We start from the raw sequence: 27967 nt of genomic DNA, 5'->3' as shown, positions 1-27967 counted from the left end.
TGTTCTTGTGTGTCTCCAACAGGTGGCAAAAGAGGGCCTTCCCTGCGGCGTGCACACCTGCTGCCATGTTCAACGCTATTTAAGGACTTCCAAGTCAGGAGAATTCATCTTGCTCACGGTTCTGCCACCAAAGGTTGAATTCTTCGGTTTGGTGCTCTTTGTTTTTTGACCTCGCCAGTTTTGCGACCATTTATTTATTTATTTGATAAATCTCTTTGTCAATTCTTTCTGAGTTCATGTTACTGGGGTCCAATTCTGTCCTAAACCTGCCAGAAACCCTGACAACTCTCCTTTTCATTTTTTTTTCACAGCTGATGCGGACCAGAAACTCGCTTATTGTGCTGTCATGTGATTCTTGGTGGAAGTCTGGACCAACTTGAAAGCTATTATACGCTCGTGAGTCTCTTTCTCTGCCCATCTGATAAGTTAGCGAGCCCGTTTATCGGTTTGGTGTGGGTTTTTAGTTCATGTTTAATGTTCAGCCGTAACTTCAGTTTATTTTCCACAGGCGCTATCTCATATTGATTTTTGAAAAATTGTGTAGGGCATGTTGTCAAAGTCAAGGCCCGGGGGCCATATCTGGCCCGCCACATCATTATATATGGTCCGCAAAAGCAAATCAAGCATGTCAAGTTCCATGATGCTTGCTAAAGTCTGAACCAACATTTCAAAATTGCCATTTGTAATCCACAATAACAGTCATTATTCTTGACTTCTGATTTAAAAAGTAGTTATTTATCAATTTGTTGTGCGCTGTGTATGTAATATGTAGAGGGGATTAAACATTTATATGGTTTCCCAAAATTCATAGCGGCCCTTCAAGGGAAACCCTAACTGCAATATGGCCCGCAACAAATATGAGTGCCAAATAATGTCCAAAACTCTGCACTCTCTCATTCCTTGGCAACAAAGTCACACTCCGCCATCGCCGGGGGCAATTTTCATTAACAACGGTTGAAAGCCAAAGAGATCTCAACCTATTCAAATGACTTTTGAAGCACGACTGTTGTCCTTGAATGCTAATGGCAATTTTCTCCCCCAGGCGAACGTGCGCCAGGGAAGGGTGAAATGGCAAAGTCGCCGTCCGCCTCGGAGGATCTTCTCTGGGCACAATATGTCTCGATCCCGTCAGCAAGTTGACCTTTTGTGTATCGCTGCCTGATTTCCCAGTTTGCGCCGGCTCGGCCGCCAAGGTACTTCGCGAGGAAAGGCCAATCGCCGCGACGCTAAGCAGGCGGCGGGTGACGGCCTGAATCGCCGAGGCGTGGGGTAAGTGTTGGAAATTTTCTTTCTATCGTGCAAAGAACCGGCCAAGTAAAGCCTTGCTCTTCCCACTGGGGGTTGTGAAGATGATTTTGTTCGGTTATTTGTGATTGTATTTGTGGCGTGCGGTGGCAAAGATTGATGATTGGCCATTCACTCATTGAGTACCAGCCAATTCTAGACCAAGTCTGAAAAGACGTTTAAAAACGTCTTTGGGAGTGAATGAGTTTAAAAAAAAATCTCCAATAATTAAGTCCTACGGAAACACTTTAATGACAAAAAAAAATCAGCAAAGATGGAAAACGGTTGAAATGATAAATGTACCGTTCGCCTGCCTGTTGCGACGAAACGACTGCATAAAATATTTGTCGCTGTTTGAGTGACGGAAGGTCACGCCACCGCACCAACGCGTGTTAACCTCTGACTTTTGTTGGACCTCCATAACTCTGAGCGCTTTTATTAGGGGCACGTTAATCTTCCCCTCCAGCGTGTTGGCGGCAGAGGTCAAAAAAAAAAAATCACACTCGTGACCTCGTAGTAGCAGCCCTCATCCGTCAGGACGCGGTGCGACAGGAAATGATAGCGACAGGAACTCGCATCAAGTCAATCAAATCACCCTCCTCCCCTCAGAGTTGCTGTCATTGAACTTCCTGGCTCGCCGGTCGTTTTCTTTTCCGTATTGTCTACGGGATTGCGAGGAAGATGAAGTCTCACCCATGTGACAACCAGTAGCGGTATAACTAAAGTGGGTATACAAGACAAATACAAAGCGAGTACCAAGTCCACCTCCGCCCTGGCGCAGCTTTTGACTTTTTTTTTTTTTTTTTCGCATACAAACGCAAGAAATGTCAGCCTTCACGCTGACAAGTATTCAGCTCGCCGCAAATGCGTTTTATCAGTCATCTGTGGACTTTCCTGATCACTGGAGTGTCTCTTTCGCTGCGGAATTGAGCCCACTGGTGGATGAAATGGCGCGCTCCCTTTGACTTTGCCTGACATTCAATTGCACACTTTGTTTCCGCTCCTTCTCATTTTCCTAAAGCTGTTGTTGGGCTCCCATCTGGCTGGCTTTCATCATTCGTTTAGTCGAGCCTGGCGGTGTGTGTCACCCATCGGGAGAACCCGCGGCCAAGCGGGGGGGGGGGGGGAGATGCGATAGCGATGATCAGTTGCCGCCTTTCCGCACATCTGTCAGGACTTTAATTCTCCGCCGAGGCGTCCGCGGGGCGAGCGCGGGTAAAGTTGTGCTGCGATTCTGTGTGGAGGCGTGTGAATCCCAAGTTGAGATTTCAACAAAAAAAAACAAAAAAAAACTAAAAGGCTCCAAATAGCAGGCTCGACTCGCACAGAGTGATAGCAGCTAATGTCCTCGTAGCCTGCGGGATGTAAAGTTATCGTCCACAAAGTCTTGGCGGAGTTGTAAAACCCTCCACCTCATCGAGGCGAGGACAGTATGGCCGCGGAGATAAGACGCGTTTCAAGGGGCCGCGCTGTTTGTTCAAAGCATAACCAGCCAGAAAGGCATCGACTGGGGGAAGCGGGATGTCACCGCCTTGGCCGGGTTTGTTTTATCGCGCCCGCTGTATAAAACGCAGGTGTTCACGCTGATTCCAGGCGCTTGAATTAAAAAGCACACAAGGAGACATCCCACCGATTTGGTTTTGTCCTTGAAGCCTGCCTTGGGCGGGCGCCGCAAGTGAGCATTTTTATTTGCTCGTCTTCCCTGGCGGGGCCTTTCTCAACCCAGCCGCGACGGAATGAAAGCAAAATCCAAGTGTCTTTGGCGAAAATGACATTGGACCGTGATCCCAGCGGCTCCTGTCGGACATTTATCAAATCTATAACCGGGAGATGACTCTTTGTATTATTAATATTGGAGTCATTATCGCCATGAATAATTCATGAGCATGACTGAGCGAATGCCCCGAAGGCTCTTCATCCTTTGAATAAAGCGTCATCTTGCAATATGGCATCCGGCAACCGCGGCAAACGCCCGCGCTATCATTGTCAACGTACGCGGGAGGGAGTTTTGTTTGCGTGAATTGGAACCCCCGTGACCCCTGAGTTAAGACTTTTAAATATTCACTGACATATCACTTGGAACCTTAACTCAGGGCTTAAAACCCTACTTCCAAAATGCCAGACGACAAATCCTTTTGCCGCTCTCGTGCGAAAATGCTTTGAAACGCGAATGCGTCTCTGTCGTTCACCCTTTCCTGCACGCTGTAACTTGATCACATGGTAAGCCGTCCACTGTTGTAAACGCTGTCCCTGAAAGGGTTAAATCAGATTTTTGGGGGATCACTTAACACCGCCGCAGCTATTTCAACATTCTTTTCGAGATTCAATCGATACCTTGTTTCCGTGACAACGCGGCGACAAGAAAACAGACGGCGCATTTGCAACATAGCTACGCGCGTTAACGTCCTTGCGTGTCAACTCGTTTGTTAGGCGTCGCTCAGGGTCGTCCCGTTGGCTCACGGATAGCAATGGAAATACTATCGGGCTGCGTTATGAAGTCATTTGTCGCCAGCGGTGGCACCGCCGCGCCCGTAAATCAGCGCTCGTCCGTCATTAAGTCGCGTAGCGCGACACATAAAGTCGTCACTCCGCCCGCGCCGCCACCGTGAAAGATGTCCCATCCCTGCTTTGATGTCATCTTGAACTGTCCTAGCAACCCACTTTTTTCCGCCGCAAGTCAAACTTTTATCATGACGTTTCTTTTGACGCAATCGAAGACCGTTTACAGGACATCGGGCTGAGTGTGTGCGTGCTCGTGTCTTTCTTGGTCGAATGGTTACTACCGGGCATTTCTGATACATCTACATACATGGTATTTCCAACCCTGATTTAAAAACCTAACCCTGGATTGAAACCCTACTTTAAAACATTCATCCTTGCTTCAAACCTTAACCTAGACTTCTTAATGTTTGATGTGCTCTACGCAATTAGTGAAGTAGAATGAGCTGACATTTCAGGGCCCCTCATATAAGGTAGTACGTGACAATGTGTGCGTGTGTGTGTGTGTGTGCTGGCATATCACCTGAATACATGCAGGACGATGAGGACGTTGTCAATTTTGAGGAGTGTCCTCATAATTTGGACAACGCAGATGCGTTTCTGAGCCTGTAATGAAGCTCCAATCCAATGTTTTCGTACATGTCCCCATAAGTCCTGTTTACATGAGTTGTGCGTCATCTTGTCTTTGAACTATATCTGAGGTAACACCACAGTAGGGAGGATGTGGTATCGCACCACCGAATGAATTATTCCCACTATTTCACAGCTTTTGATCATCTAAAAGTTACCTGTCCTCATAATTACGCACCTGACCACGGGTTTTGTCTCTAATTTTGTGTTATCCCGGTGTGTGTGTGTGTGTGTGTGTGTGCGCATGTGTCTCAGTGTCAGTATGTAGTGGAAACATTTGGCGTTGTCGCATTCCAAATGTCACCTCTTTTATTTTGTACCTAGCAGTGACCTTCGCACACTCTTCATTTTTCGGCATCGGCCAAAATGTCAGCGGCAACTTCACAGCGACCAGCTTCCTGTGAATGTAAACAATGCGAAAATCTTCATCATATCTTTTTCATGTTTACCGTGAGACACACGCATTCAGCAAATGAAAATAAATATTGTCTTGATAAATATGGATATATTAGCTAGTTTGCTAGTGAAGTTTAAGTTTGGTTAGTTAGTTTTGGTTAGTTAATTAATAATTCGCTAGCTAGCAAGCCAAAGATATTGCTAGCTAGCTCGATGCAAAGATATTTTGAAGTTAGTTAATTAATTAGTTTGCCAAAAAAGCTAGCAATTTTCAAGATAGCTAGTCAGCGTGCCAAATGATTGTATCAAATGAACAGTTAAAACAAAATGGCTGACGCTAGCTATTCCTTCATACTTCCTAATGTCTAAAATATTGCTGTCTGAAATTGTTTATGGAGTGGTTTATCACCCACTCCGAAACAAGGCAGATTTTTCGCCAGGTCGCCCCCCCCCCCTCTCTGTATGTGTGTGTGTATATGTATGTACTGTATGTATACATATATATAAAAATGAGTTTATCGGACTGGTATGATTGCAAGCGTATGTGCGCTCGCCGAGCCGCTCATGCCTCCAAGCGCTATGCAAATGACCATCTTAGTCTGTAATTGTTTAAGCAAGATTGATGTCTAAATTCATGCGGCGGTGGCACGAAACACTCCCAAATGGAGCCGCTCGTCCGTGTCCGAAGCTCTCGTCGTCTTTTTTTTTCTCCCCTCCCTCCCTCCCTTCCTCACTCCATCCCTTTCTTCCCCCGCAAAGCTTAAATGTGGCATCTGGACAGTTTGGCAGTTTTCAGAGAGAGGTGTTGAGCGCTGACTTTAATGAAGATGCATCACGCCTGTTGCAGATTTATCTCCCCTCGTATGGCAGAGCAGATGCTCGCCGAGTGAACCCGATTATTTTTTTTTTTTTCCTTTAAAATATTCTTTATTTTCCCGCAATGGGGAAATTACAATCAGAATTCAGAAAGGAAAACGCTGGGTAGGGAAAGGGGAAAAAAAACACGCTCGAACTATCCTCTTCTGAGGATAATTTAAGTCCAGGATAAAAAAGGCCCCTGCACTTAAATAAGCATACGACAGTTATATCAAGTCACAAGACATAACATGTTTTTTTTTCATTCCATCACTCCTTCTTTAGTTTGTCACATTTGTCGTAATTTTTTAAGTTGGGCTGCTTCGTTAGATCGGTAGTTGGCTAACTAGCTTGCTAGCAAGTTCATCAGAGTTGCCCCTCTGTTGAATGTTTGTAATACTCTTGAAGTTTTGTTTTTTTTATTTAATGTTGGATAAATTTGCCAAAATACCCCAAAAGAAATGTCACGGCCATTACTCAACTCTCCTCTTATTTACTTTTGTGAATGAACTGCATTTATTGATTTTGACCTTGCATGCAACGTTAGCATGTAGCTACAGGTACATCTGAGCATGGTTGTTTTCTTCTTTTGTTGTTTTTGTTTTTCCATTTTGCTCCCAAGAGCACTAAGGTGGATCTTATTTCCAGCAGAAGAGCTTGACTACATCTTTATCGCAATAACATGCCTGAAGCGTATCTCATTTCTTGGAGGGCCTCCCACTCCCGATTGGTATCCGACGCTTGATTTACGCTTGCGCTAATGTACAGCCGAGTCCTCCGGCCGTCCATGTATGATCTGCTTTGTGCCAATTTGTGTTTAGCGCTCCCTTTGACCTCGTCCGTCTTATCTGCCAGGCGCAGGCGTGAAGGACGAGCGGCGAAGCCAACGCAAACGTTTATTGACTTGTAAATATTGCAAATGGAACGGCCACGTCCTTGTGCGCCGTTTCCAATTACGGCGGGGTAATAAGACGCCTTTGTTGGGTCAACGCTGTCACGTCTCGCCACCTGATTGCTTGGGTGGCTACAATGCGAGCTGGCGTAGTCTACGCCCGTGGCGCTTGGAGCTTTCGGCAAATAAGTGTGTCAGCAGGTCGGCACATTTTTATAATGCTGGTCTTCATTTGGAGGCTGTTGCATGCGTGAATATGTCATGGTTGAATCTGAATTGGAAAAAAATATTTTCTGCATCATATTATATATGTTGAATGATTCTTTCCATTGCATGCTGAAACCCATTCTTAAAAGAAAAAAAATATATTTGACACAATTATTTCTTATTTCTTTCATGATAAAAGAAACATTATTACATGGAATCGCAAAAGTGACATTTAAAAAAAATATGAAAAATATTTAATCAAATAAAAATAATTTTAAATGCCAGTCGTTACATTGAAGCTATTAATACAAAGTGCATTGAACAAATGAATTCATCATAAAGTTATAATAAAATCTGTTGAGTTTTAATAACGGAATACATTCTATCAATTAAAAAGTACATTTGATACCAAAATACATTCTTGTTTCAAAAAAAAAATCTGTTCATGAAATGGAATAAATGAAGGGCATGTGTTTCCACGCGCGTATTTAATATTATTCATGCTTCCTTTTGTTTCATTATTCCACTTGCTTTTTCGTTTGTATTTTCCAATAGTGTTATATTTAAAAATGGATTTGCAGCAGGTGCTCCTATACCTTCATATGAATTAAAGAAACAAAAAGAAATCCAAACAAATGTTCGCCTCGTGCTGTGAAGGTTGCTATGGTAGACGGCGCGTTAATTTCACTCGGAGCGGAAAACGACTCGCCTGCGTTCATTTCTATATTAAGACATGATGGCGGCCATCTGTTGTTGTTGCTGCACTGTTCTGTTGACACATTCCTTCTGAAAAAGATGTTAAAAAGGTTTGATCTTCAAAACAAGCGAGCGTGCTTTTTAGTCCTGCGTAAGTCATCAAAGTCCAAATTGGTGCATTCACCCATTCATCAACCTTTTTGATTGTGTTAGCACTGCGGCCATGTCCCAAATCGAATTCATTTGTGTGTCGATTGAGTTGTTTTTAGCTTTGTAGTAATGTGTCCATCGGGAGAGTTCATCTATTCATAAGCCACGTGAATGTGTCAATTTTCTAGTACCGCCTGAGTCAGGAGTCCTCATTAGTTCATTCCTTCAGTCATTTAAAAGGTATGCGAGTACCTTTTACTGACGAATGTTGCAGTGAGGACACTGTGGCGAGTCCATATTCATTCATTCATTAGCCACGTAAAGGGCCGCAGTCTGACGAGCCCTCGTTCATTTATAAGACACGTAAGGTATTGTACTTTTTTTTTTAAGTCATGTCTCTTTCTGGAGAGTCCTCATAAATTTATTCCAGATGTTCCCTCAAGAGGGTGGAAAAAGGTGAGATGAGGGGCAAAAAAAAAAAACAGTCAAAAGTCAGTCAGATTTTTTTTTTTTTAATCGCTCCAGGGCATGCGGGAGTTCTAAAGGTTTTCTTCTTTCTCATTTTAATCCCTCCCCACTGAAGGAGCAGCTGAGCCAATTAGACGGTGAATTAAAAGCGGGACCCGATGACCCCCACGACACTTGATAATCAGTGGCCCAATCATTAAGCGCCAGATAACAAGCTCTGATTTGCTTCGTTATTACAGCTTGGTCACAAAGCTGCAGCTGCCGCGAGCGTTGGCCTTTCCAGACATGGGGTGACTTTCGGGTGGCCACAAGTTCCAGTTGGCCGCCAAACACGCAAGCGTCTGCACACTACCTTGTCTGACACCGATCGCCAGTTGCCGCACTTAGAGGATTAATCTGTGCCGGTCTGTAAAAAATGTAAAAATATAAAGTCGAAATGCGCCGCAACTTCAGAACTAAACATATTGATTGTTTGTCGAACAACCAGCTCGGAATTTAAACAAAAATTGCAAGTCAGTGACACCTTGTCCATCCTACAATATCCAAAAAAGCTGTCCAATGCTGTCCCGTGAAATATGTAATTCGTAATATGGCTGGTGCATAAAATTGGTGGTAATAGAAAATGTTGGTTTGGCATTAACATTTTTCATAAAATTAATATGAACATGCTACAAATTGAATAAAAAATTACCCAGAAACCCCCCACCCCCTCCCAACCCCCAGATAAATCCAATAAAATCTAATCGGGTATCTAAACCAAAAAAATTAAAATGTCATGAAAATGAATGATTGAAAATGACAAAAAAAAGTACAACATTTTTAAAATGTAGAAATTAACAAAAACAATAAAACAAAAAAAACTATTCTAAATTAAATGTGTAATATGAAATTAGCCCGCAAAATTTTAAAAATGTAGAAATTAACAAAAAAAATCTATTCTAAATTAAATTTGTAATATAAAATTAGCCCGCAAAATGTTAAAAATGTAGAAATTAACAAAAAAATCTATTCTAAATTAAATTTGTAATATAAAATTAGCCTGCACCTCTAAATTGTTTACTGCGAGAGGGAATGTATATGACAAGTTGTTGAGTTGGAAGCAGAAAAACCAGGACAGGACACGCAAGTTCCCTCCAAAAGTATTGGAACGGCATGGTCAACAAGGTAATTGATCTTGCCATTCCAATACTTTTGGAGTGGACTGTTTGCGAGGTGGGCGTGGCCTCTACTTTTCCTCTCCCCCCCCGACTCCTTTGTCAGCATCTCCTCCACGCCTGCAAAAACCTCTCCCGCGGGAGAGTGGTGGCGTAAATCAATCGGGCTGCTGAGAGTGTGGCGACGCCGGAGCTAAGCGAGGGCTCGAAATCATACCGCGATAAATATTGAAAGGCGCAATGAGCAATGGTTTTCTCACGGCGCAGCATGAAATGTGGCTTTGTGATTGGATGCCGGCGTAAGTAGGTTACGAGAGAGAACGCCAAGGTTAAGCATCCCTGATCGAGTGTCATAGATGGGGAGGGCGGGCGAAAGGCAAAGACGAGGGAGGACAACATGCTTCATGAATTACCAAACTGGCTTTCGGCATCTTCGGCATGCGTCGTTTCTCAATTTCAAGATTCCCGCCATGTATTCCAATAAAAGACGATTCGATACGCATTTCGACGGACAGGTTGCGATGCGCTTCAAGGACGGTCGATTTTAAAGCGGAACGATTCAGTTCGATTTAGCGTGATGGCGATTCAATGCAAGAGTATGATGCAAGGAGTGTCTTGTTATCATTTTATATAGAGGAAAGAACCATAACGTGTTATTTCCTTTCAAGCTATACCTCTCCAAGAAAAGACAATTCGATAGTATGTCGACATAGCATAGATCAGATTCAGTTTGATTCACTGCATTCGCATCTTTGTAAATCCAAACCGATTTTTCCGATTTCAATCGTGCCCCAAGTCGAGTCAGCCTCAATGTGGCGCAGCTAGCTATACAATAAATATCAATTTCAAATATTTTCATTTCCGGACAAAGTCATCAAATTTCCGTGTCAGAATGACATTTGGGGTTGTTGCTTTTTGTTGTTGTTGTCGCTGTTAAAAGTCAAAACGGCTCGACTTTAACCTGAACAGTATGTCAGGGTTAAGACGATGAACATTTTCCATTCAACGGTTGTTTCCCAGAACTTCGACAATGAGAACACAGGAAAAGCTGTTGACAAATCATCCCGTCCCTCTCACCTTGCCGCATTGTTGTCACAACTAGCTGCGCTGACCCAGGTCCCCTCAGGTGCTTCGGCACGCGATTATCTCGCCGCCCCCTTCGTCTTATCATCTCGGAGCAGGACTCCTGGATTGAATCGTCCAGAAATGATTACCCTGGCACTAAGTGTTCCCGTTCATCACTGATTGTAACCAGCGCACAGGAATATTTCCTGGGTTGCTCTCGAGGCGTCTCTAGCAATCAAGCTGCCTGTCAGCTGATGTGGAATGTCGCGGGCGGCGACGGCGGGTGCTTATGCCGAATTTCTGGCCCGCTGCCTTGTTTGATTCCTGCCTGCCAGCGTTGCCGCCGGCCGCTGCTTTTAAGGATGCATTCTCCGCAGAGTCAGGTTAGACTCAATTTCACAGACAGGTCTGCGCCGCTGTGGGAGTGGTCACAGCCAACTTCAACCATGGCCAATCAGGGGCTCACTTTTCATTCCCTGTAAGTGTGACGCTCTCGTCTAGTGCAGCAGGTCACCCCAAGGACCCCATGAGCAACCCATGGTCCTGTTCTAAAAATAGCTCACGAGTGAAAGGATCAGTTGAAAATTATATTTGCAGATATTTATAGAAATAGCGTTGCATCGTGACATTGATTCCATTCAAATGAAATCATTGATTATTGTGAGAAATGATAAACATGATCTTATATGAACCATTGCGGCCTTTAAAATGACCTCGGATATTGAGCGACATACTGCTTCACCAAGTCAGACTCTCTTGTTGACAGCCTGTTCTGGTAAATTTCCATGACACTTGGCGTCAAATAAATGTGTTATGACAGCTAAAACAGCCCTTTTAAGATAATTTATAGTGTCAAGTGTGGCGCGCCGTCTCTCAAGCTGGCTAATTGAACGCGTACCGCCCCTTTAAACGCGGACGTACAGTGGCTGGCGATTGCTTTTTGATTGATGCGCCAGCAGGCGCTAATTGGGAGGCTCCTGCCGCAAATTAGCCAAGCTCGTCTTTGTGGTGGTGATCGACGACGGGACATGACGGGTGACAGGCACTCGCGCGTCCTCATTGTACCAAGTCAAACAGGACCGTCCGTTGGTTACACAAGGATAATTGTGCTGACTTTTGATTGGCACTGCCTGGGAATTATTCGCACAAACGCACACCCAAGGTTTTCCTTAGCTGGAAAGGCGGACGTAACCTTTGCGAGGCCTTTGCTTGATCCATTTGTTATACACTCTCACCTTTGCGAGTGATAGATCACGACACAGAGGGAGGATCATCTTGCATCGCTCCCGCCCGTTGAAGAAACCAAGTGGCGACACGGGTGCTTTTGTTTTTGTTTTTTTTAACATGTACGATGACAAATTCTTAATTTTATGGTTCAGCACGCTAATTGGCCGAATCAAGGTCGCTACCAAATATGAAAAACGGTCACGCTTTTGAGTTCTTGGCCAATGGCGTACGGTGGCGAAGTTTGACAATTGCGCGTAAACTTTGAGATCCCCACACGTCTTCATTACTCCAAATTATTCTGACGATCCAAACTTTCCTGATTCGTATCCCTGCGGATCGACGATGACAATTAGAACGATAAATTTTAGCAATTTCTGTTTCGGTACTTTTACTGACTGGTTAAATGACGAGAGCGAACAAGTAGCTTACACAATCAACTCAGTCAGTGAAATGTAATTAGAAGGGGGGAAAAAACGGTGGGGAAGCCACACAGCAAGGCTCAAATTTGATTGATTGCTTGTGATGCCGAGAAATGAAAAGAAATGATCAATTTGCATCTTAATCACATTATTCGCGCCACTTAAATTAATTCGTTAGTCTTGATTAGGTGAGTATTGGAGTGACGGTGAGCATGTAAAAAAGCAGCAGAAGCACCTTGTATTTAATACTTTCATCATACTGTGTCATGATGACATCATGCTAACCCCATCCAAAAAAAAAATCTAAAAAACAAAGCACCGTGTTTTAGCGCAAGACGAGCCGGTCCCGCAAGCGTTGCGACATTTGGCCGCGGTGAAACTGTGGCACGGTGATGGATGTGTTGCACATATTAGACTCGCGTCACTTCTGTTTCTGCCACGAGCAAAGCTAAATAATTGAAAACTTCCAGATCCACATGCAATATATCATCTGGACCCTCGCCCTGCCACAATCCCAAAAGAAACTGTTTCTGCCTCACTTTTTGTTATTTTAACAAAGAGGAGCTCGCACAAGGCAGCATTGGCAGTATCCTAAGGAAAAATAGCGTGATAATTTATATACCGTATTTTCTGCACAATAAGGTGCACCTGCAATGCATGGCCTATTTTAAAACTGTGTTCATTTATAGGGCGCGCCGCATTATAAGACGCATAGAATAGAAGCTACAATCATGGCTGTGGTTGTGTTATGCATCCAGTAGATGGAGCTACGCTAAATGGAATACAATACAATGCACCCTTTTTCAGATTGATCCAAAATGTTATGCTTTTTTGGTGCGTTTTATAGTGTGGAAAATGTGTGTGTGTGTGTGTGTGTGTGTGTGTGTGTGTGTGTGTGTGTGTGTGTGTGTATATTTATATATATATATATATATATATATATATATACACATATATCCCATACACCAATTCTTTTTTGCACTATAATTATAGCTAGTAGTTTATAAGTTTTCATTGTGTTTTTTTAAAAATATTAATTTTAGTGGTATATATTTTCTCAGCTTTTGTCAACTCTCATAACCTTGTTGGATTCTCCACCAAATGTAACTGTTGCAGCTTGAAGGGGGGTGGGGCAGCATCAAGTTGCGCAAACAGGCTGATAAAAGCGTAAACACTCCCCGGGGGAGGTAATGGAGCGCCTGACAGGTTGGTGGCGGTCTGACCGCCCTTAAGGTCCGGAGGCTCACTTAAGCGTGTCGCGGCGTCATTTATCAGAGCGGGCGGCCATCTTGTGATCACACTGCTGACTCCCCGTAGGTGGTCTTCGCAAGTGCGATTGATTATTTAGCTCCTCACTGCTTAGGTGATGCCTGAAATGCCACAGGCACAAAGGAATACACAATCAAGAACAACACAGAAAGAAGAAAAGCAAAGCAGTCAAGAATATTCATTGTCAGAAACGGACTGTTCCCTACAGCTTTCCCTCAACAAAATCCCCCCCCCCCCCAAAAAAAAAAAAATGAAGAAAAAAATGGAATCCAATTTTTGTCCCCAAAAATATTTCTATGCGTCACCTGGGCCGTGAAAAAAGTGATGTCACAGTTTATAATATTTCTACTTCTAATATATATATTGTTTTGTTCATCCAAAAATTATAGCTGTGCCCTCACAAATTCAAGCAAATACTTTTTCAAACTAATACTTTTATTTTTGAGAGAACTGTCGTCGCTGTACATGTGTAACAGCATCAATTAAGCCATTAGCTGCATAAATGCAGTCAGCAGCTATTACATTTTGTGTCCAGTACCACATGACTTTTTACAGTGTGCGTGTGTGCGCGTGTGCATGTGTGTGTGTGCGCCACTTGTGAGTTGCTCAGGAACAAGTTCCAAAAAGTAAAATGAAATATTTAGGCGTGTGTGTGTGTGTGTGTGTGTGTGAAAACAAGCGAGCACAGTGTTTCTATTCAAAACGGTGATGCAAGACACATGTAAACACGTCCACCCAAGCATTCAGCCATTTTGTCCCAACTTTTCTAGCTGTGCTGACAACCACTCGCTTAAAAAAAATAATAATAATAATATCTCAAACGCGCACACACACACAGAATAGGGCACTTTTATCATTGCATTTTTTTAATATATTTTTTATTCTACAAGAAAGCTAGTGGCTATGAGTATTAACTTAAAATAAAAACTCGGCTAATTGTTTAAAAAAAAATCCATGTGAATTTCCACAGAAAACTACAACTAGTATGATATTTTACTTTTCAGACAGCTTTGTATTTATTTTATTTTTGGGGGGGGGGGGGCGGGGGTTAAACGTCATGTCATTTGAGCTCCATTGTGTCCTCGGCCAGTTGAGCACGGACAATGCCTTCAAAGCACTTTCCTATTTGCATGACACTTTCAGGATGAAGAAATGACACCTGCTCAGTGGGCGGGACTTCACACGCACGCCTCACATCAAGCACCTGGCTTCACTTGAGTGGCGCAAGCAAGCCACCGTCAAATCAGATGATGGGCTGCACGGCCAGCAAGGTGCTTCCGACCCAAAATGAAAATGAGAAGACAAAGCGCCACGTGAGCGTGCTGCAGTCGTTGCTCGCTTTCACCAGGGAACGGGACCTTCGTGAGGAACCAAAAAAGAACAGTGTGTGGTTTTCCACTAAAAGCAAGAAGACTCTTCCTTCCGGTGAAATGAGGTTTCGAGATGAAAAGCAGCAAGTGAAAAGAGGAGACACATACAAGGACAAGTTTGACCCTCGGGTCACCTCAAGGTAGGAAATTGAAATATTGAAACGTTTAAACCCATCGTATAAAGATGGAATTCGATGGAATGAAAACTAATTTGTGTTTTCATTTCAATCATTTCAATGGTTATTGTGCTGCTGCCTGCCTGGCCACCTGGGGGCAGTATAAGAGACAGATATTGAACATGGATGTCTGTAAAGTAAAGGCACCTCCTCCTCACAGAGGATCAAGAATATATGATTGTGAGTACAGTGGGATAGACAAAATCGGTGTATAACTGATGACCATTTACCTGCATTTGTGGAGGAAAAAAAATTTAACAGCGCCCCCCCCCCCAAAAAAAATGACTTTGCTCCACCCCCAGATCACCCCAATATGTTTTTTCAAGAATGTTCTAAAATATTTTTTAAAAATCAGTCAATAGGGGAATCCGCACGTGCTGAACTGTGAGTGTGCGGTAGTCCAGTGTACTATTGTATTGAATGTCGAACTGTGTTGCTCCACTGTTTTTTCAATACGTGTTGCTTTAAGGGTTCAATATGCTAAACATGATGTGATGATGATGATACAGTATCCGCTCATCTGTCAAATTCTGCAACAAGCTAAGCTTTGCACTGCTACTACCTGTAAAGTATCACTCTTCTGTTCGTAGCAAGGGGAGCAATGTACTTGTGTTATCCTGTAAATTAACACTCGACTGTTGTTCACCAAAATGCTAACATTACGACAGCAAGTAGCGGTCCAGTCGGTAGCTGTGGTGCTAGCGGGCTTAGCTAAAGCTAGCCAGCTTTGTCTAAACCGCGCTGCTCAGTCTCTTTTGTCTCCCTCGTCCATATGCGATGTCAACTTCACCTCTTTTGTCACTTTGTCATCACTTGTGGTACATTCTTCTTGTACTTGCTTGACACGAGCAACTCCCAACAACACGGGGTGGGTCAATTACTTCAAGAGATGATTAAACAACAACAAATCCACCGAATCCTCAAGGACCAATTAATCATGGATTGTTACGCCCATGTCACTAATTCCCTCCACTCCAGACACAACCATCTTGGCAATAACAAACGTCTTATGTACACAGTCTAATAAACTTTTTTTTCTCCCCCCTTTCTTCTGGTATTCGAAAATTAAGAGTATCCCGGTGGCTCTGGTGAGCACTTTCTACTTTGTATGGTGTGCCAACATCTCCCAAATGACAGCATTACAGCTAATTGCGTATCTTCCCTCGCCTTTGTAATTATGTTATCAAAAGAGTGAAAACATAAAGCTCGCCACCTGTGGAGCGTCTCATCTCATGGTGAAAGTAGTCTAGAAGGATATAATTAAGATAATGTATAAAATTGGAGCATGTGTAGGGAGGAATTGTTTTCCAGGAAACATCAGATACAGTATGAGTTCACAGAAACAATTGTGTTTCTAAATTGAGGTGTAATATTCAGACATGCATTCATTTTTTCTTTTTTTTTTTTTTTTTAAATAATGGAAACGCAGTGCAGTGACTGTCAATGGCAGTGGTACCGAAGTTTTAAAGCACCGGTACTGACAGCAAAGTTTGTTTTTGTGTGTTATCAATATTTGATATTGTTGTGTTAGTGCAAACTGCCCCGTAAGCATCCCATGAGTTTCTCTTTCAAGTAAATAAAATAAGAAAAATATTCTTTCCAACCATACCCACTGTAGACCGAAACATCACCTTGAAACCAAGTTACTTGCCCACCCGTGACTTTTCTCGCGCCGTTAGAGTCCTAAAATCTGCTATCGTGGTTATATTTAGCTTTCAAATCCTGGATTTGCTCGGCTCCCTTTCGAAACCTCCCTCTTGATTCAATTCAGTCCCACTTCATTGAACGAGAAGTCACTTTTCTCCTCATGAGTGAGAATTTTCTCCATCTCGCTGACAATGAGAGTGCATACGTGCGCCAGATGTTCCGACAGATGCAACCGCCGTGCTCCGATGACTCATCAGCGCTCCCATTCTGCCTCATCAGATACCATATCAAGGCTCTGATCGGTCGCGGCAGCTTCAGCCGGGTGGTGCGTGCCGAGCACAGGACCAGTCGCCGACCCTTCGCCATCAAACTGATGGAGGTGGAGGCCCCCCAGGCCCGGGAGGTGTGCGCGGCCGAGCTTGCCGTGCTGCGGCGGGTCAACCACGCTAACGTGGTCCGCCTGGTGGAGGTGTTCCAGTGTCCGAGGCGCGTCTATGTGGTTCTGGAGCTGGCCACGGGCGGGGAGCTTCTGGACCGCGTCGTCAGCAGGGGGCACTACACGGAGCGGGACGCCGCCCGGGCCCTGCGTATGGTCCTGGCCGGGGTTGGCTACCTCCACTCCCTGGGGATCACCCACCGAGATTTAAAGCCAGAGAATCTTCTTTACTACCACCCGGGCGTCGATTCCCGCCTACTGGTGACTGACTTCGGACTGGCAACGTTCGGAGGCGCGGCGTTATCAGGCAGCAGTCAGAGTAAGTCACGTGCAGTCAATTCAAGTCGAGTCCTTCATAAATCCGAGAATTGGCGATTGAAGTCTAACTCGAATTGTGTTGATCGAGTTCATTTCTGATTTCAGGTGCCCAAAGTGGAGACGCCACTTGGACGAACAGCACATGGTCCTTACGAACCACATGTGGAACACCGGAGTACATGGCCCCGGAGGTGGTCCTGAGGAAACCCTACTCTTGTGCCGTGGACATGTGGGCTGTCGGAGTGATTGCCTACATCACACTGAGCGGGCGCATGCCTTTTGAGGATGACACCCAAACTCGGCTCTTCAGGTCCATCCTGGGGGGCAAGTTCAGCTTCCGTGGAAATGTAAGTTACCAGTTTCAACACTTGTTCTGGATTTTAGAGAGGCGATAAGGTTTATGATGAGGCAGGACGTTCGTCTCACGGGTTGTCCCTGAAATACTTTGAATCGGTTTTTCTTTGACCATAGTTTGTAGTTTGTGCTCTTGATCAGAGTCCCTGAAAATGGAACCGTCCGCAGCTGTAGTTAGTCCCACAAGCAAGATAAGTCGGTGAAATTGCTGAACCTACCCGGTCAATCAGACATGCCGGAAGGAGCCATTTTTAGAGGGGTGCCACCTCCATGGAGAGAACCAGGTGGGATCCACCAGGGTTTATAAATTGACCTTGTAACAGCACTGAAAAAAAAAAACAAAAGAATCTGGTTTCTTTTCATTGGTCGTAGTTGTGCTCCTTACCTGTGGCCGTGACTTCCTTTGGCTGGAGTTGGTCACACCTCGGCCATCGCAGTATTCCCACAAGCGGAGGTTGAAAGCCTACAAGCTCTTTGCGGGTGTAAATTGGAAAAATGTACAGTGAGCATGTTGCAGCAGAGGCATTCGGGGTGTGTGTGCGCGTGTGTTTGTGAAGAAAAGAACACGGATATGCTAAATTTAGCCCAATCTCCCGCCTGCTTCAGCACTTGCGAGAAGGCAACATAAGGGCACCGCGTGTTCTCCGGGAGATGAGGTGTGTATTTTTAACAGTAAAACTCTGAGGTGAGTTTGGCACTGTGCGTTCCCGCTTATCTCGGATTATTCACTTGCCCATAATCTGACATTTTAGTCCGAGGCCTTGAAATGTTATCCCGGTCTTACTTTGATACTCCACCCACCAAACAACAAATCCACTGAATGCTCTGGTTTTACTTGAGTTTCACCTTGGCTTTTTGCCATATTTTCTGTTGTCTACATTCTTGTTCATGTTAGCACTGACCTACATTTAGAACCTCCATTCCAGTGTTTGTAAACACTGCGAAATTCTTCTAATTAATTCCCAACAGCCAATCGTCTTTGTTTCATAGCATTTCTCCCGACTACACTTCTTCCTAATCGTATCTTTCCACAGAGAAGAATGTAGAATGCTTTTGGAGGTTTTAGACAGTATGCTTTGTGAGCAGCAGGTAGGCTAACGTATCATGCTAAGTGCCCTCATGTTAGCCTTTAACCCAGTTTCATTGGCCTTTTTATATCGTAGCTTTCTACCGGGATTGATGCTGAAAGTTTACGGAGGTCACTTGAAATTTGAAACAGTGTGGTATGTTAGCAGCTACTATGCTAACGTAACATGCTAACTGCTACCAAGTTAGCATTTAACCCAGTCCCATGTCGTCTTTTGAAGTTGTAACTCGTTTCAGGTTCATGACAAAGAATGCTAGTAGCTCCGAGTTTGTCATTCAGTCAATACTGAATTTACAGTGCAGTACTGTATGTTACAGTTAGTATGCTAACCTAAAATGCTACTAGCATGTCCGTTAGCCTTTTGAAATACATGTAGTAGCTCCAGATGATGTGGAACACTTATGGGACTGCGGTTCGACGGATTGTCCACCGATCGTGCCACGATGCGATGGCCGGCCCACTTCTAAATAGCTAGCTCGTCTTTGTGTCCACGTGAGTGCGCATCCTGGGAGTTCACCAGTAAGAAATGGCGCTTTTCCCAAAACCTTACATTATGGGTCCCTGCGTGCAAAGCCCTCGCAGTACCACTGACATTCAATCACACATAGCCAACATTCCCGACCCCCCCCCCCCCCACACACACACATATATAGACGCTCACACTCCTCTGAGGTGCAACCACCACTTGCCCGGGGGCATGCGCCACAGTGTCACCCTGATGTGTTTACCCAGCAGTGCGAAGGAGGAGGCGAGCAGAGGAGTCGGAGATGGATTGCAGGGGGGGGATTTGGGAGAGTGGTGGGCGCTGTGGCTACAGTGCTACACTTAGCGGGAAGCCATTTGAGCATCCATTCCTGCTGTTTAGGGTACTAGCATGCGTGCCGTTGTCACAAGTCGGGACAATTCACTGTGCTTGTAGAATGACTAGAGCGTATTTGCTCCATTTTTTTTTTTTAACTTCTGGATGGGATTTCTGCACATTAATAGGACAAATTCTCCTTACAAGTAGGCAAAACTGTGCAGTAGTTAATATCTGTGCACACCTATCTTCATTCATGAAGCACCAACACCGCTTATCCTGAACAGGATCGCGGGGTGTGCCGGAGCCTATCTCGGCTAATTTATGGCGTAAGTCAGACTATACCCCGAACTGGTCGCCAGTCAGTCGCAGGGCACATAGCGAGATGAGCAACCATTCACACCCACATCGTCGCTGAGTGGGAACCGATCCCACTCTGCTGGCTCTCAAGTCAGGCGAGTGAACCACGACATTATCAGTGACAAATTGCAAAGCAAATGTATGACTGAAGTCCAGTAAAACTTGACACTGAGTGTGTGACGGCGAAATATATTTCGGTTTCTTTGAACCTGCATTTGCTCCTCACCGAAAATGCAGTCCAAATATTCATTCATTCATCTTCCTAACCGCTTGATCCTCACTAGGGTCGCGGGGGGTCCTGGAGCCTATCCCAGCTGTCTCCGGGCAGTAGGCGGGGGACACCCTGAATCGGTTGCCGGCCAATCGCAGGGCACACAGAGACGAACAACCATTCGCACTCACACTCACACCTAGGGACAATTTAGAGTGTTCAATCAGCCTGCCATGCATATTTTTGGAATGTGGGAGGAAACCGGAGCACCCGGAGAAAACCCACGCAGGCCCGGGGAGAACATGCAAACTCCACACAGGGAGGCCTGGAGCTGGAATCGAACCAGTACCTCTGCACTGTGAAGCCGACGTGCTAACCACTGGACTACCGGGCCGCTGCGAGTCCAAATATTTTCACTTATTTTATTTTCAAAGCAAATTCAGTTTTGTCGATTCAAATTCAAATTAGCTGTGAGAGACCTAAGCAATAGCAACCGATCGCCGATACACAGAGCTCCTCTTTGGCTAATCAGGACGTTTTTTTTTTTTGTTTTTTTTTTGAAAGCTCCTAAGCAGCTCTTAACCTTTTATGGCACCTTTTTAAACTTTTTTTTCCTCACAAGTGACATTTCCCTGAAGTGGGGACCTACGAGTACACGTAGTAGACCGTAAGTAGGATATCAAATAAATACTCTCAAGGCTTATTTAGGGAGGCAGAGAAAAAGCAGGGCAGGAGGAAGAATGGGTGTTGCCTGTGGGGGGTGAGGGGGGCTTTTTTCAGTATGTGTGTGTGTGTGTATGTGTATGTGTACGTGTGCGTGTGCGCGTGCGTGTGTGTGTGTGTGACAGATGTAAAGCTAAATAATTCCCTCCCACAAGATTCCCCCTGGCTGCATTGTGCTGCACACTTTCGTCTTGATGACCCAAAGCAAACATCTGCAGCAAGCCAGCATTGGATTAAAAAAAAAAGGGGGGGGGGGAAGAAAAGCAAAGAGTGAAGCCAGCCTGCCCCCTTGCGAGTGCGGCGCGAACATATCTGGCGGGTGTGTGATTATTGTACATGACAGCACAATCCCCCGTATTGATGTTTACATTAAGGGAGTTGAGCGGCGGCTCGCGTTTTCTTACCATTCGGTTGGGGTGTGGAATGTTCTTTTGGAGGAGGTTTTACATTTGAGGGTTTGGCATCAAACGCCGCATTGGGATGTCAGTCAGCGCTGCAAGCGCTCCAATGACTCATTCGCTTTCGAACCGCTTTTCTGAACATACAATGTGTGACTTTCAATCCATGCCAAGAAAAAAAAAGAATCAAATAATCATTGAAATCTGCATGTCTATGGCCATGAATCATGCTACAAAATGCAAATCTTTACTTTTTAATGGGAACTTAATGGGAGTTTCTTATTTTTAGGGTTTTTTTCTAAATTTGGTGTACAGTATATTGTCAGGGGGAAAAAAATATAGAATTATTTGTTTCGAAGTAGGATATCTTATTTGCATTTATTATGTTATACGCCCTGTATATAATTCTAAAATGTGTTGTGCATGTATAACTTATGTTATAAACTAATATATATTAAATCATTTTCAAATATAAAGTCACCGCAGAAAGATTTTTTTTTCTCATTGTACATTTGAATTTAAAAGTAAAAACTCATTGAATTATTCATAAAAGGAATGCAACAATGAATCCCCCAAAATATGATGGCTGTCATAAATTCTACTTTGATGGCGTCTTTTTTTGTTTTTGTTTTTTAAATTTGTTTAAATTATGGCATTTGTCGGAAAAGGCAGCGTCAGAGTTATCGAATCCCTTTTGCTCTTTCATCTCATTGTTGCCTTGCAGGTCAGGTCAGGATGGATAACAGACATTATGAAGTGGGAGGTGAGGGTGAGAAGGGGGAGAGGGGGTGACTCAGTCTGCATGCTTATTCACGCTTTAACGAGATGTAGCTTAATGAAGCAAGCGTCCCCTCAAGGTTTCGCCCTCGATGCCTGATCGGAGCTGCTCCGCGCTTCCTTCGCAGTGATATATGGCTCCCTCGCTTCCTCCCAACACAATAATACCTTTGTTAATTTGCGCACGAGGCGATAACCCTCCTGCAGGTGGCTCACTTCCCGGGGAACAACAACACACTTCTTTGTTTGTGCCACCGCAGCACTGATGGAGGGGAGCAAAACCTTTACTAGGCTCACTTGCTTTTACCCCACCCATCCCGACTGTCTCATGTGTGCGTACGTGTGGTGGCAGAGTGTTGGATAAAAGATGCCAACAGGTACACTCTCCAGGGTAGCTTTGAGGCATTATTTTAGTCTCATCAATGTCACTCTTAGGATGAATGACCAGAGCTGTCCACATTTTTCATTTGAGGGCTGCAAAAGGGTGCAAGGTGAATCTAATTAAAAAAGAACAAGCAAGTGTATCATGGAAAATGCTACAGTATATATACTTTTGGGAGGGGGTGTGTCAAATGTCACGGGCCGCAAACAAATGGATGGTTGCAAATGGCCCCAAGGTCATAGTTTAGACACCACTGAAGTAGAGCATCGGTTCTCAAACCAGTGTCCGCATCACTTCTGGGTCCTCCTATTCATTTGCAATACTTTATGTTGGATTGTTTTTTTTGTGGGGGGGTTTTCGCCCCTCCGAAATGCATAACATCAATCATGGCGCCGGATGAAGAAAAAAGGTACGTTTGTGTCCCAATACATTTGTCCAGGCCCTCTTCATCAGACCGGCCTTTGTATTATTGAGCTCCCTGCCATTGGCGATTTCACACTCGATTAAGCGTCATTATCCCGTAAGAAGAGACGATGCCTGAGACCTCCCCAAAGGCAAAAGCGAGAGATTTGCGCGCTAACGCTTGATTGGAAAATGGGAGGATTGAAGAGTGGATTAAAGCTTTGCGAAGACATTACTTCATTGTTGCCGTTGTTTGTCAGTTTGAAAACGACGCTTCAGTCTACCTGCGTGGGTGAAATATTTGATTCCGTACAAGCCTTCCGCCGCAAAGGTTACAGTTTTCCTCAGGCTGACCTCTGCTGCCGAGACAAAAAAGGCACCATGAATTATTTAACAACGTTGAATTAGAAGGAGAATGGTCTTTATCGTCAGGAACATTGCATATTCACCAAAGTCGACCTCTAAATTGAACTTGTATAGCAGCAGTGAACGGCCACCCAGTTCTTTGCTACTCTCAAATTCACACTGGAACAAGTCGTCTCAAATCATCTTTCCCCATTGAAATAAATGGGAATTCCATTAATCTGTTCCCACCCTCCTACAGACAAACACGATTGTAAATGTTACAGTCAAGTTTTTTGAAAGAAAAATAGCACAGTACATGCAGGAGCAATTGCTCATTATTCCACGGTGTTTGTTCTTCACAGATGATAAAGAATAAATGCCTGTGAGTATGACTATTTATTTAATGTTGGGTAATTAGTCAAGTAAATTTCAACTGGGAATGGCATGAAACAGCTTGGAGTCTCCTCTCTCAATGACTCGAAAGCAGCACAGAGAGTCAGGAACAAAGTGGTTGAACCGCCGAGGCCGCTCTTATTAGTCAGGCTCAACCCTCTGATGTTCGGCTTTCGTTCGGTGTTCTGCTCGTTAAAGCTCTCCGTCGCACTTTGATGCTCCACGACAAGCTGAAGTCGGGCTTTCGAGAGACTTTGAGCCTCTGTCGTGAGATCATCTTTTTTTTTTCCCAAGGCCAGGTGAGACAGGAGGGACTCATTACCTCCGCCAAGCACAAAATGCTATATTTTTACGCTCATTATTATCCTATCTTCTGCAGCCATGGCCCTCCGTGTCCAATCCCGCCAAAGACTTCATCCGGGCTCTGCTGGAATCTGACCCGGCCCGTCGTCTTCGTGCCGAGCAAGCCTCCCGTCACCCGTGGATTCTCACCACAGCCGACGGATCCCCGATGAAAAACCTCCACCGATCCATCTCCCGGAACTTGCGGCGGCGGGCGTCCCGGAACTCTTCCCGATGCCAGAGCAGGACCACAAACTCGGCGGCGGAAGTCTGCCCGATATCCAAACGCCCTGCTGCAGCATTAGCTTGGTAAGGGGGGTGGGGGGGGCTACATTAGCTTGTTTTGAGAGCTACATTAGCTCTCAAAACGAATGAAAACTGACAGCGTCAGCGTCTGGGATAATCATTTTCAATCTAAAGTGCCAGTGAGTGTACAAGTGCAACACTGCGTTAAACCGCCGAGATTCAGCAGATCTGTGACGCGTAATGATGTTTGGTGACTTGCTTGAGGACACATTTGTCCCTCCAGTTGGAATTATTGGAGTCTTTGGAAAAGCAGATCCTTATTGAGCCCTCACAGGCTGACCTGGATCAATATTCCTTGTGGGGAGGCAACCAAAGACTGCCCAACCCCCCCCAAAAAATCCTTTAAATAACAGTGTTGCTGCTCTGCACAACGGAGTTGCCTGCAATCGCAGAAAGCACCTTTTTTTTCTATTTTTTTCTTTTGATGACGATAATTCCATTCCTAGGGCCACCATTATTTTGGGGGGGTGAGGGGGGAGAGTGTGTGCTTTTGTGAGTCACGCATCCGTGTGTGTGTGTGCGCCGTCGCCGCCGGCATTGTCGGGGTTGTTAAGTGAGCTCACCGGGCTGGATCCTCCAAAATGGTGCTTTTCAACTCGGGGTCCACGATGTGCCACTTCGGGGTCTGCAAAATAATTCAGTGGTGCCATTCCAGCGTCGATTAAAAAAATGAGGGAAATAGCGCTATTGTATTGTATTGTATTTTATTAAAAGCATGTATTCCTAACATAATTGACTAAAATGTAAATAACAAAACAGGTTGTTCATCATTAAGTCTCTCCTCCTGGTATGTTGAAATCTGGCCACCAGGAGGCAGTAATGTACAGTCAGGCAGAAACACAAATGAAGAATTTGACTTCACCGTCTTTCTATAAGTAATTCCGCAAGTTGCAATAATGTTGACGGATGCCTTGTGAGTCTTGTTCTCTTGTCTCTCTATATGTGTTGCTGCGCTTTTGTGTTCAAACACGGCCACGTGGATACCGTTCATTCACTTGTCGGTGGCGTGTTTGCATTTGGCTAGCGGACGTTAAGACGCAGTGATGAGTGTTTCAAATAAACAACCTACAATTTTTTTATGTTTGGTTTGACAGTATGTCATGTACGTTTGTGTTTGTTTATGGCTAGATAGGAACAGCAGGGGGCCCTTACAAATCGATCTTTAACTTTTGTTAAATTGACTAAAGCCAAGGAAAAGCATTTAGAATAAAAACAGGCATTTATTTGTTCGACTTTATTCCCGGAGATGAATTAAGTTGCTCTTGAAAAGTTTGTTTGTTCACCCCCCCTCTCATTTGAGCCCGCGAGAATCGGTGTTGTGAGTCATTAATGTTAGCACGCCGCTTATTCCATAATTACCATAATACCACTTTCATTATTAGGCTCACTTTTGTTCAAAAAAACAAACAAACAAAAAAAAAAGCTTTAGACATTAATAGCTGCTGGGTAACTTTAAGACGACAATAAATGTATTCAAGTTATACTCAAAATGTACATACTGCGCAATGTCCATTGAATTGTAGCCCATTGATGGATTTCTTGATGTCACTAGTGGATGTTTTACCAAAGTACACATTTTATACTGCTACAGGATGTGTCTCCCTGAAATGTGCGTTGCCTCAAGGCACCTCTGTGTGGCTGAATGTCTCATTTTGAATCAACTGTGATGTGTCGAAAAAAATATTTCCTTCCTTCTCGCTTTGAAACAATTTACCTCGTGTCATGTCTTCCTTTCAACTGACACTTGACACAGTGACAAGCCAGAAAAGGCCAAAATCGTCATCATCATCTCACAATCATTCTGCCCGAAGGCTTTTTTGTGTGTGTGTGTGTGTGTGTGTGTGTCTACTTTGGTTGTTGCCCCCTGAGAGGCATTTCGCGACATCATGGCGAAAAGGCCGACAACGTTGCCCGAGTGGCTCCTCTGCCTGCTGTCATGTTTACCTCCGCCCCGTTGAGGCTCGTAAGGGAAGTGGCTCTTATTCCACCGCTCCCGACTAGATGAAACATTTGTGAGGCGCTCCGGGTGGAGATTATCTACCTTGGGCAGCAATTACAAATCCTCTCCACTTAATGATCGTCGAAAGAAAAGAGCGGCCCTTATTTGGAGCCCTGTTCTCACCCCACCCTCCCTCACATTTATCTTTTTTTTCTCTCTTTTTTTGCCGCAAGACGTTGGGTTCAATACTTCCCTCATTGAGAATGCAACGGGAGTCAAGTGTGTCATTATTCTTCCTTGGCAGGTGTTGTCAATGAGTCCGTCGCCCACATCCCGCCGTTTGTTGTCGCCGCTCGAAAAATTTCCTGCTGTCATTATCTCGAGATCCTTCAGGCTCGGGCTGGTGACATGCATACAGATTTTTTTTTTTTCCTTCACAGCCTCATTCTAAAGGACAAAAGTGTTTGTATTTGTATATTGTCTGCTCATGTTCAGCCAAATTCTTCATTGGTTGAGCGCTTCGCAGTGCAGATGGACAATAACCAGAAGCATACTGCGCAGGGAATAGAAGCGGATTGCTATGCAATGGTCAATTCATCTGACACGGCAGCGCTGTTGGGTCGACCCTCGGGACCTGCAAAGTTTTTGGCTCACCCTGATGCTCCTTTCTCCTCATTTGAGCAGGTTAGGTGTGGAGGCGGGGCTTCGCGGTGAAGGTTCAATGCTGTTTATTGAGCTTTTTGAAGCAATCCATGGCCTTTTCAAGCAGAAAATCTCAAGTGAAAGGCTACCGTTCGGTGGCTCCTCACGGAGCCTCCGATATCCGACTGCACGGATTTCGCGTCGTTGATGCCAGGTTGGTTGGATATCGCCACGGTGATTTGCGAGGTAAGACGGGGACACCCTGCAAGAGGCAGGATTGTTTTGTTGCCTTTTGCCGTGTGAGTCATGTGGAGAAAAACAGCACGGACAAAAGGATAAAGGCGTTCTGAAACACTGTTAATTCTTTTATGGCGAGGCAGCCTTTCTCAGATCTGGAGAGCTGCTTTTTTTTTTGTGGCGCATTTCAACTCTGATATGTGCCACGTATTAAACCACAAGTAAGTGATTGCGAGCAAATCTGAAATGTATTTTTCCAAACGCCTGCCTGGAATATTTTGTGTCAGTCACGCTTGATTATTTTGTTTGAGGTTCTTCCTTTATTTCCATGAGTGGACTGGCACTAGTTTTTGTCTGTGGTGTGGGATGCTAAAATTGAGGGCGAAATTTGATTGGTGACAGTGTCCCAAATGTTATTCCAGGCAACATCAATGAGTCCTTTTTGCCCAAAAAACCGTCAGTGTGCCTTATGTGCTTGCTCTGCTGCTTTTTGTGTTGCAGGGACTTGATCGTGTTTATCCCACGCCGCAGGGTCGGCAGCGCATGCTAAATTGATTCCCGCCCGCGATCCCGCCACAGAAATGGAGGCTCGGCCCGAGTGAAGGCAAGAGTTAAAGACGAAAGATTTAAAGGTCGGCGTCCACGGCTCTGCCGGTCGAGTTAGGCAGGCCGCTGCAAAAAAAAAAAAAAAAGTGAACACTCCTCTTAATCTCACTGCTTTGTGTGGACACGGTTTTGTAGGTGCGCTAGCAATGGCGAGTTTCTGTGTGTTTGTTTCGACAAGGAAATCCATCCAAAATGCTCTCTCAAATGAATATCTGCTTCTTTAAGTGAATGGAGATGCAATTACTCCCTTCCATCCGTGCATTGTTTCCCTGGTGTTATGTGCTTTGACCACTAAGGGGCAGTATAACACAGACACAAAGAAGAATGTCATAGCTGTCTCTGTGAGAAGGAGTGGTGTTCATTTTTGAGGTCAGGAGAAAGAACGTATACCTGTGAGTCTGGTGACAGTGTCTGTCTACATGTGTTGCTACACTGTTTGTGTTCAAATATCCAAAATTGATGGGGGGTTAGAGCACTACATTGATGGTATACGTTAGCCTGCCTGT

The 27967-nt window shown here is 44.6% G+C and overlaps 1 protein-coding gene and 1 long non-coding RNA gene across 3 annotated transcripts; one reads left to right on the top strand and one right to left on the bottom strand.

Annotated features, from left to right (window-relative positions):
• The first annotated feature begins 24 nt into the window (after nt 1-24).
• On the top strand, nt 25-24051 carry LOC127593317 (serine/threonine-protein kinase H1-like). Of its 2 annotated transcripts, XM_052054682.1 has the most exons (7): nt 25-133; nt 312-396; nt 1043-1269; nt 14355-14721; nt 16684-17159; nt 17264-17505; nt 23769-24051. In XM_052054682.1, exons 4-7 carry the CDS (start codon nt 14459-14461, stop codon nt 24042-24044), a joined length of 1257 nt encoding a protein of 418 aa, XP_051910642.1. In that variant the 5' UTR covers nt 25-133; nt 312-396; nt 1043-1269; nt 14355-14458; the 3' UTR covers nt 24045-24051. The 2 variants fall into 2 exon arrangements, with proteins under 2 accessions (XP_051910642.1, XP_051910643.1); XM_052054683.1 differs by lacking the exons at nt 25-133; nt 312-396; nt 1043-1269 and having other exon boundaries at nt 14236-14721.
• On the bottom strand, nt 17514-18042 carry LOC127593333 (uncharacterized). The gene is made up of 3 exons (XR_007960380.1): nt 17898-18042; nt 17731-17837; nt 17514-17658 (listed from the first exon to the last, which is right to left on the bottom strand). It is a non-coding gene; the product is annotated as an uncharacterized LOC127593333 (long non-coding RNA).
• Nucleotides 24052-27967: the final 3916 nt, after the last annotated feature.

The sequence above is a fragment of the Hippocampus zosterae genome, chromosome 20, assembly GCF_025434085.1.
Source record: "Hippocampus zosterae strain Florida chromosome 20, ASM2543408v3, whole genome shotgun sequence".
NCBI lineage: Eukaryota > Metazoa > Chordata > Actinopteri > Syngnathiformes > Syngnathidae > Hippocampus > Hippocampus zosterae.
This window is presented reverse-complemented; position numbering and strand designations above follow the sequence as displayed.

Coding starts and splice junctions, on each gene's coding strand:
- LOC127593317 (XM_052054682.1), top strand. CDS start 14,459: ATGATGGGCTGCACGGCCAGCAAGGTGCTTCCGACCCAAAATGAAAAT. Junction 14,722..16,683: donor GACCCTCGGGTCACCTCAAG/GTAGGAAATTGA, acceptor CTGCCTCATCAG/ATACCATATCAAGGCTCTGA. Junction 17,506..23,768: donor AGTTCAGCTTCCGTGGAAAT/GTAAGTTACCAG, acceptor TATCTTCTGCAG/CCATGGCCCTCCGTGTCCAA.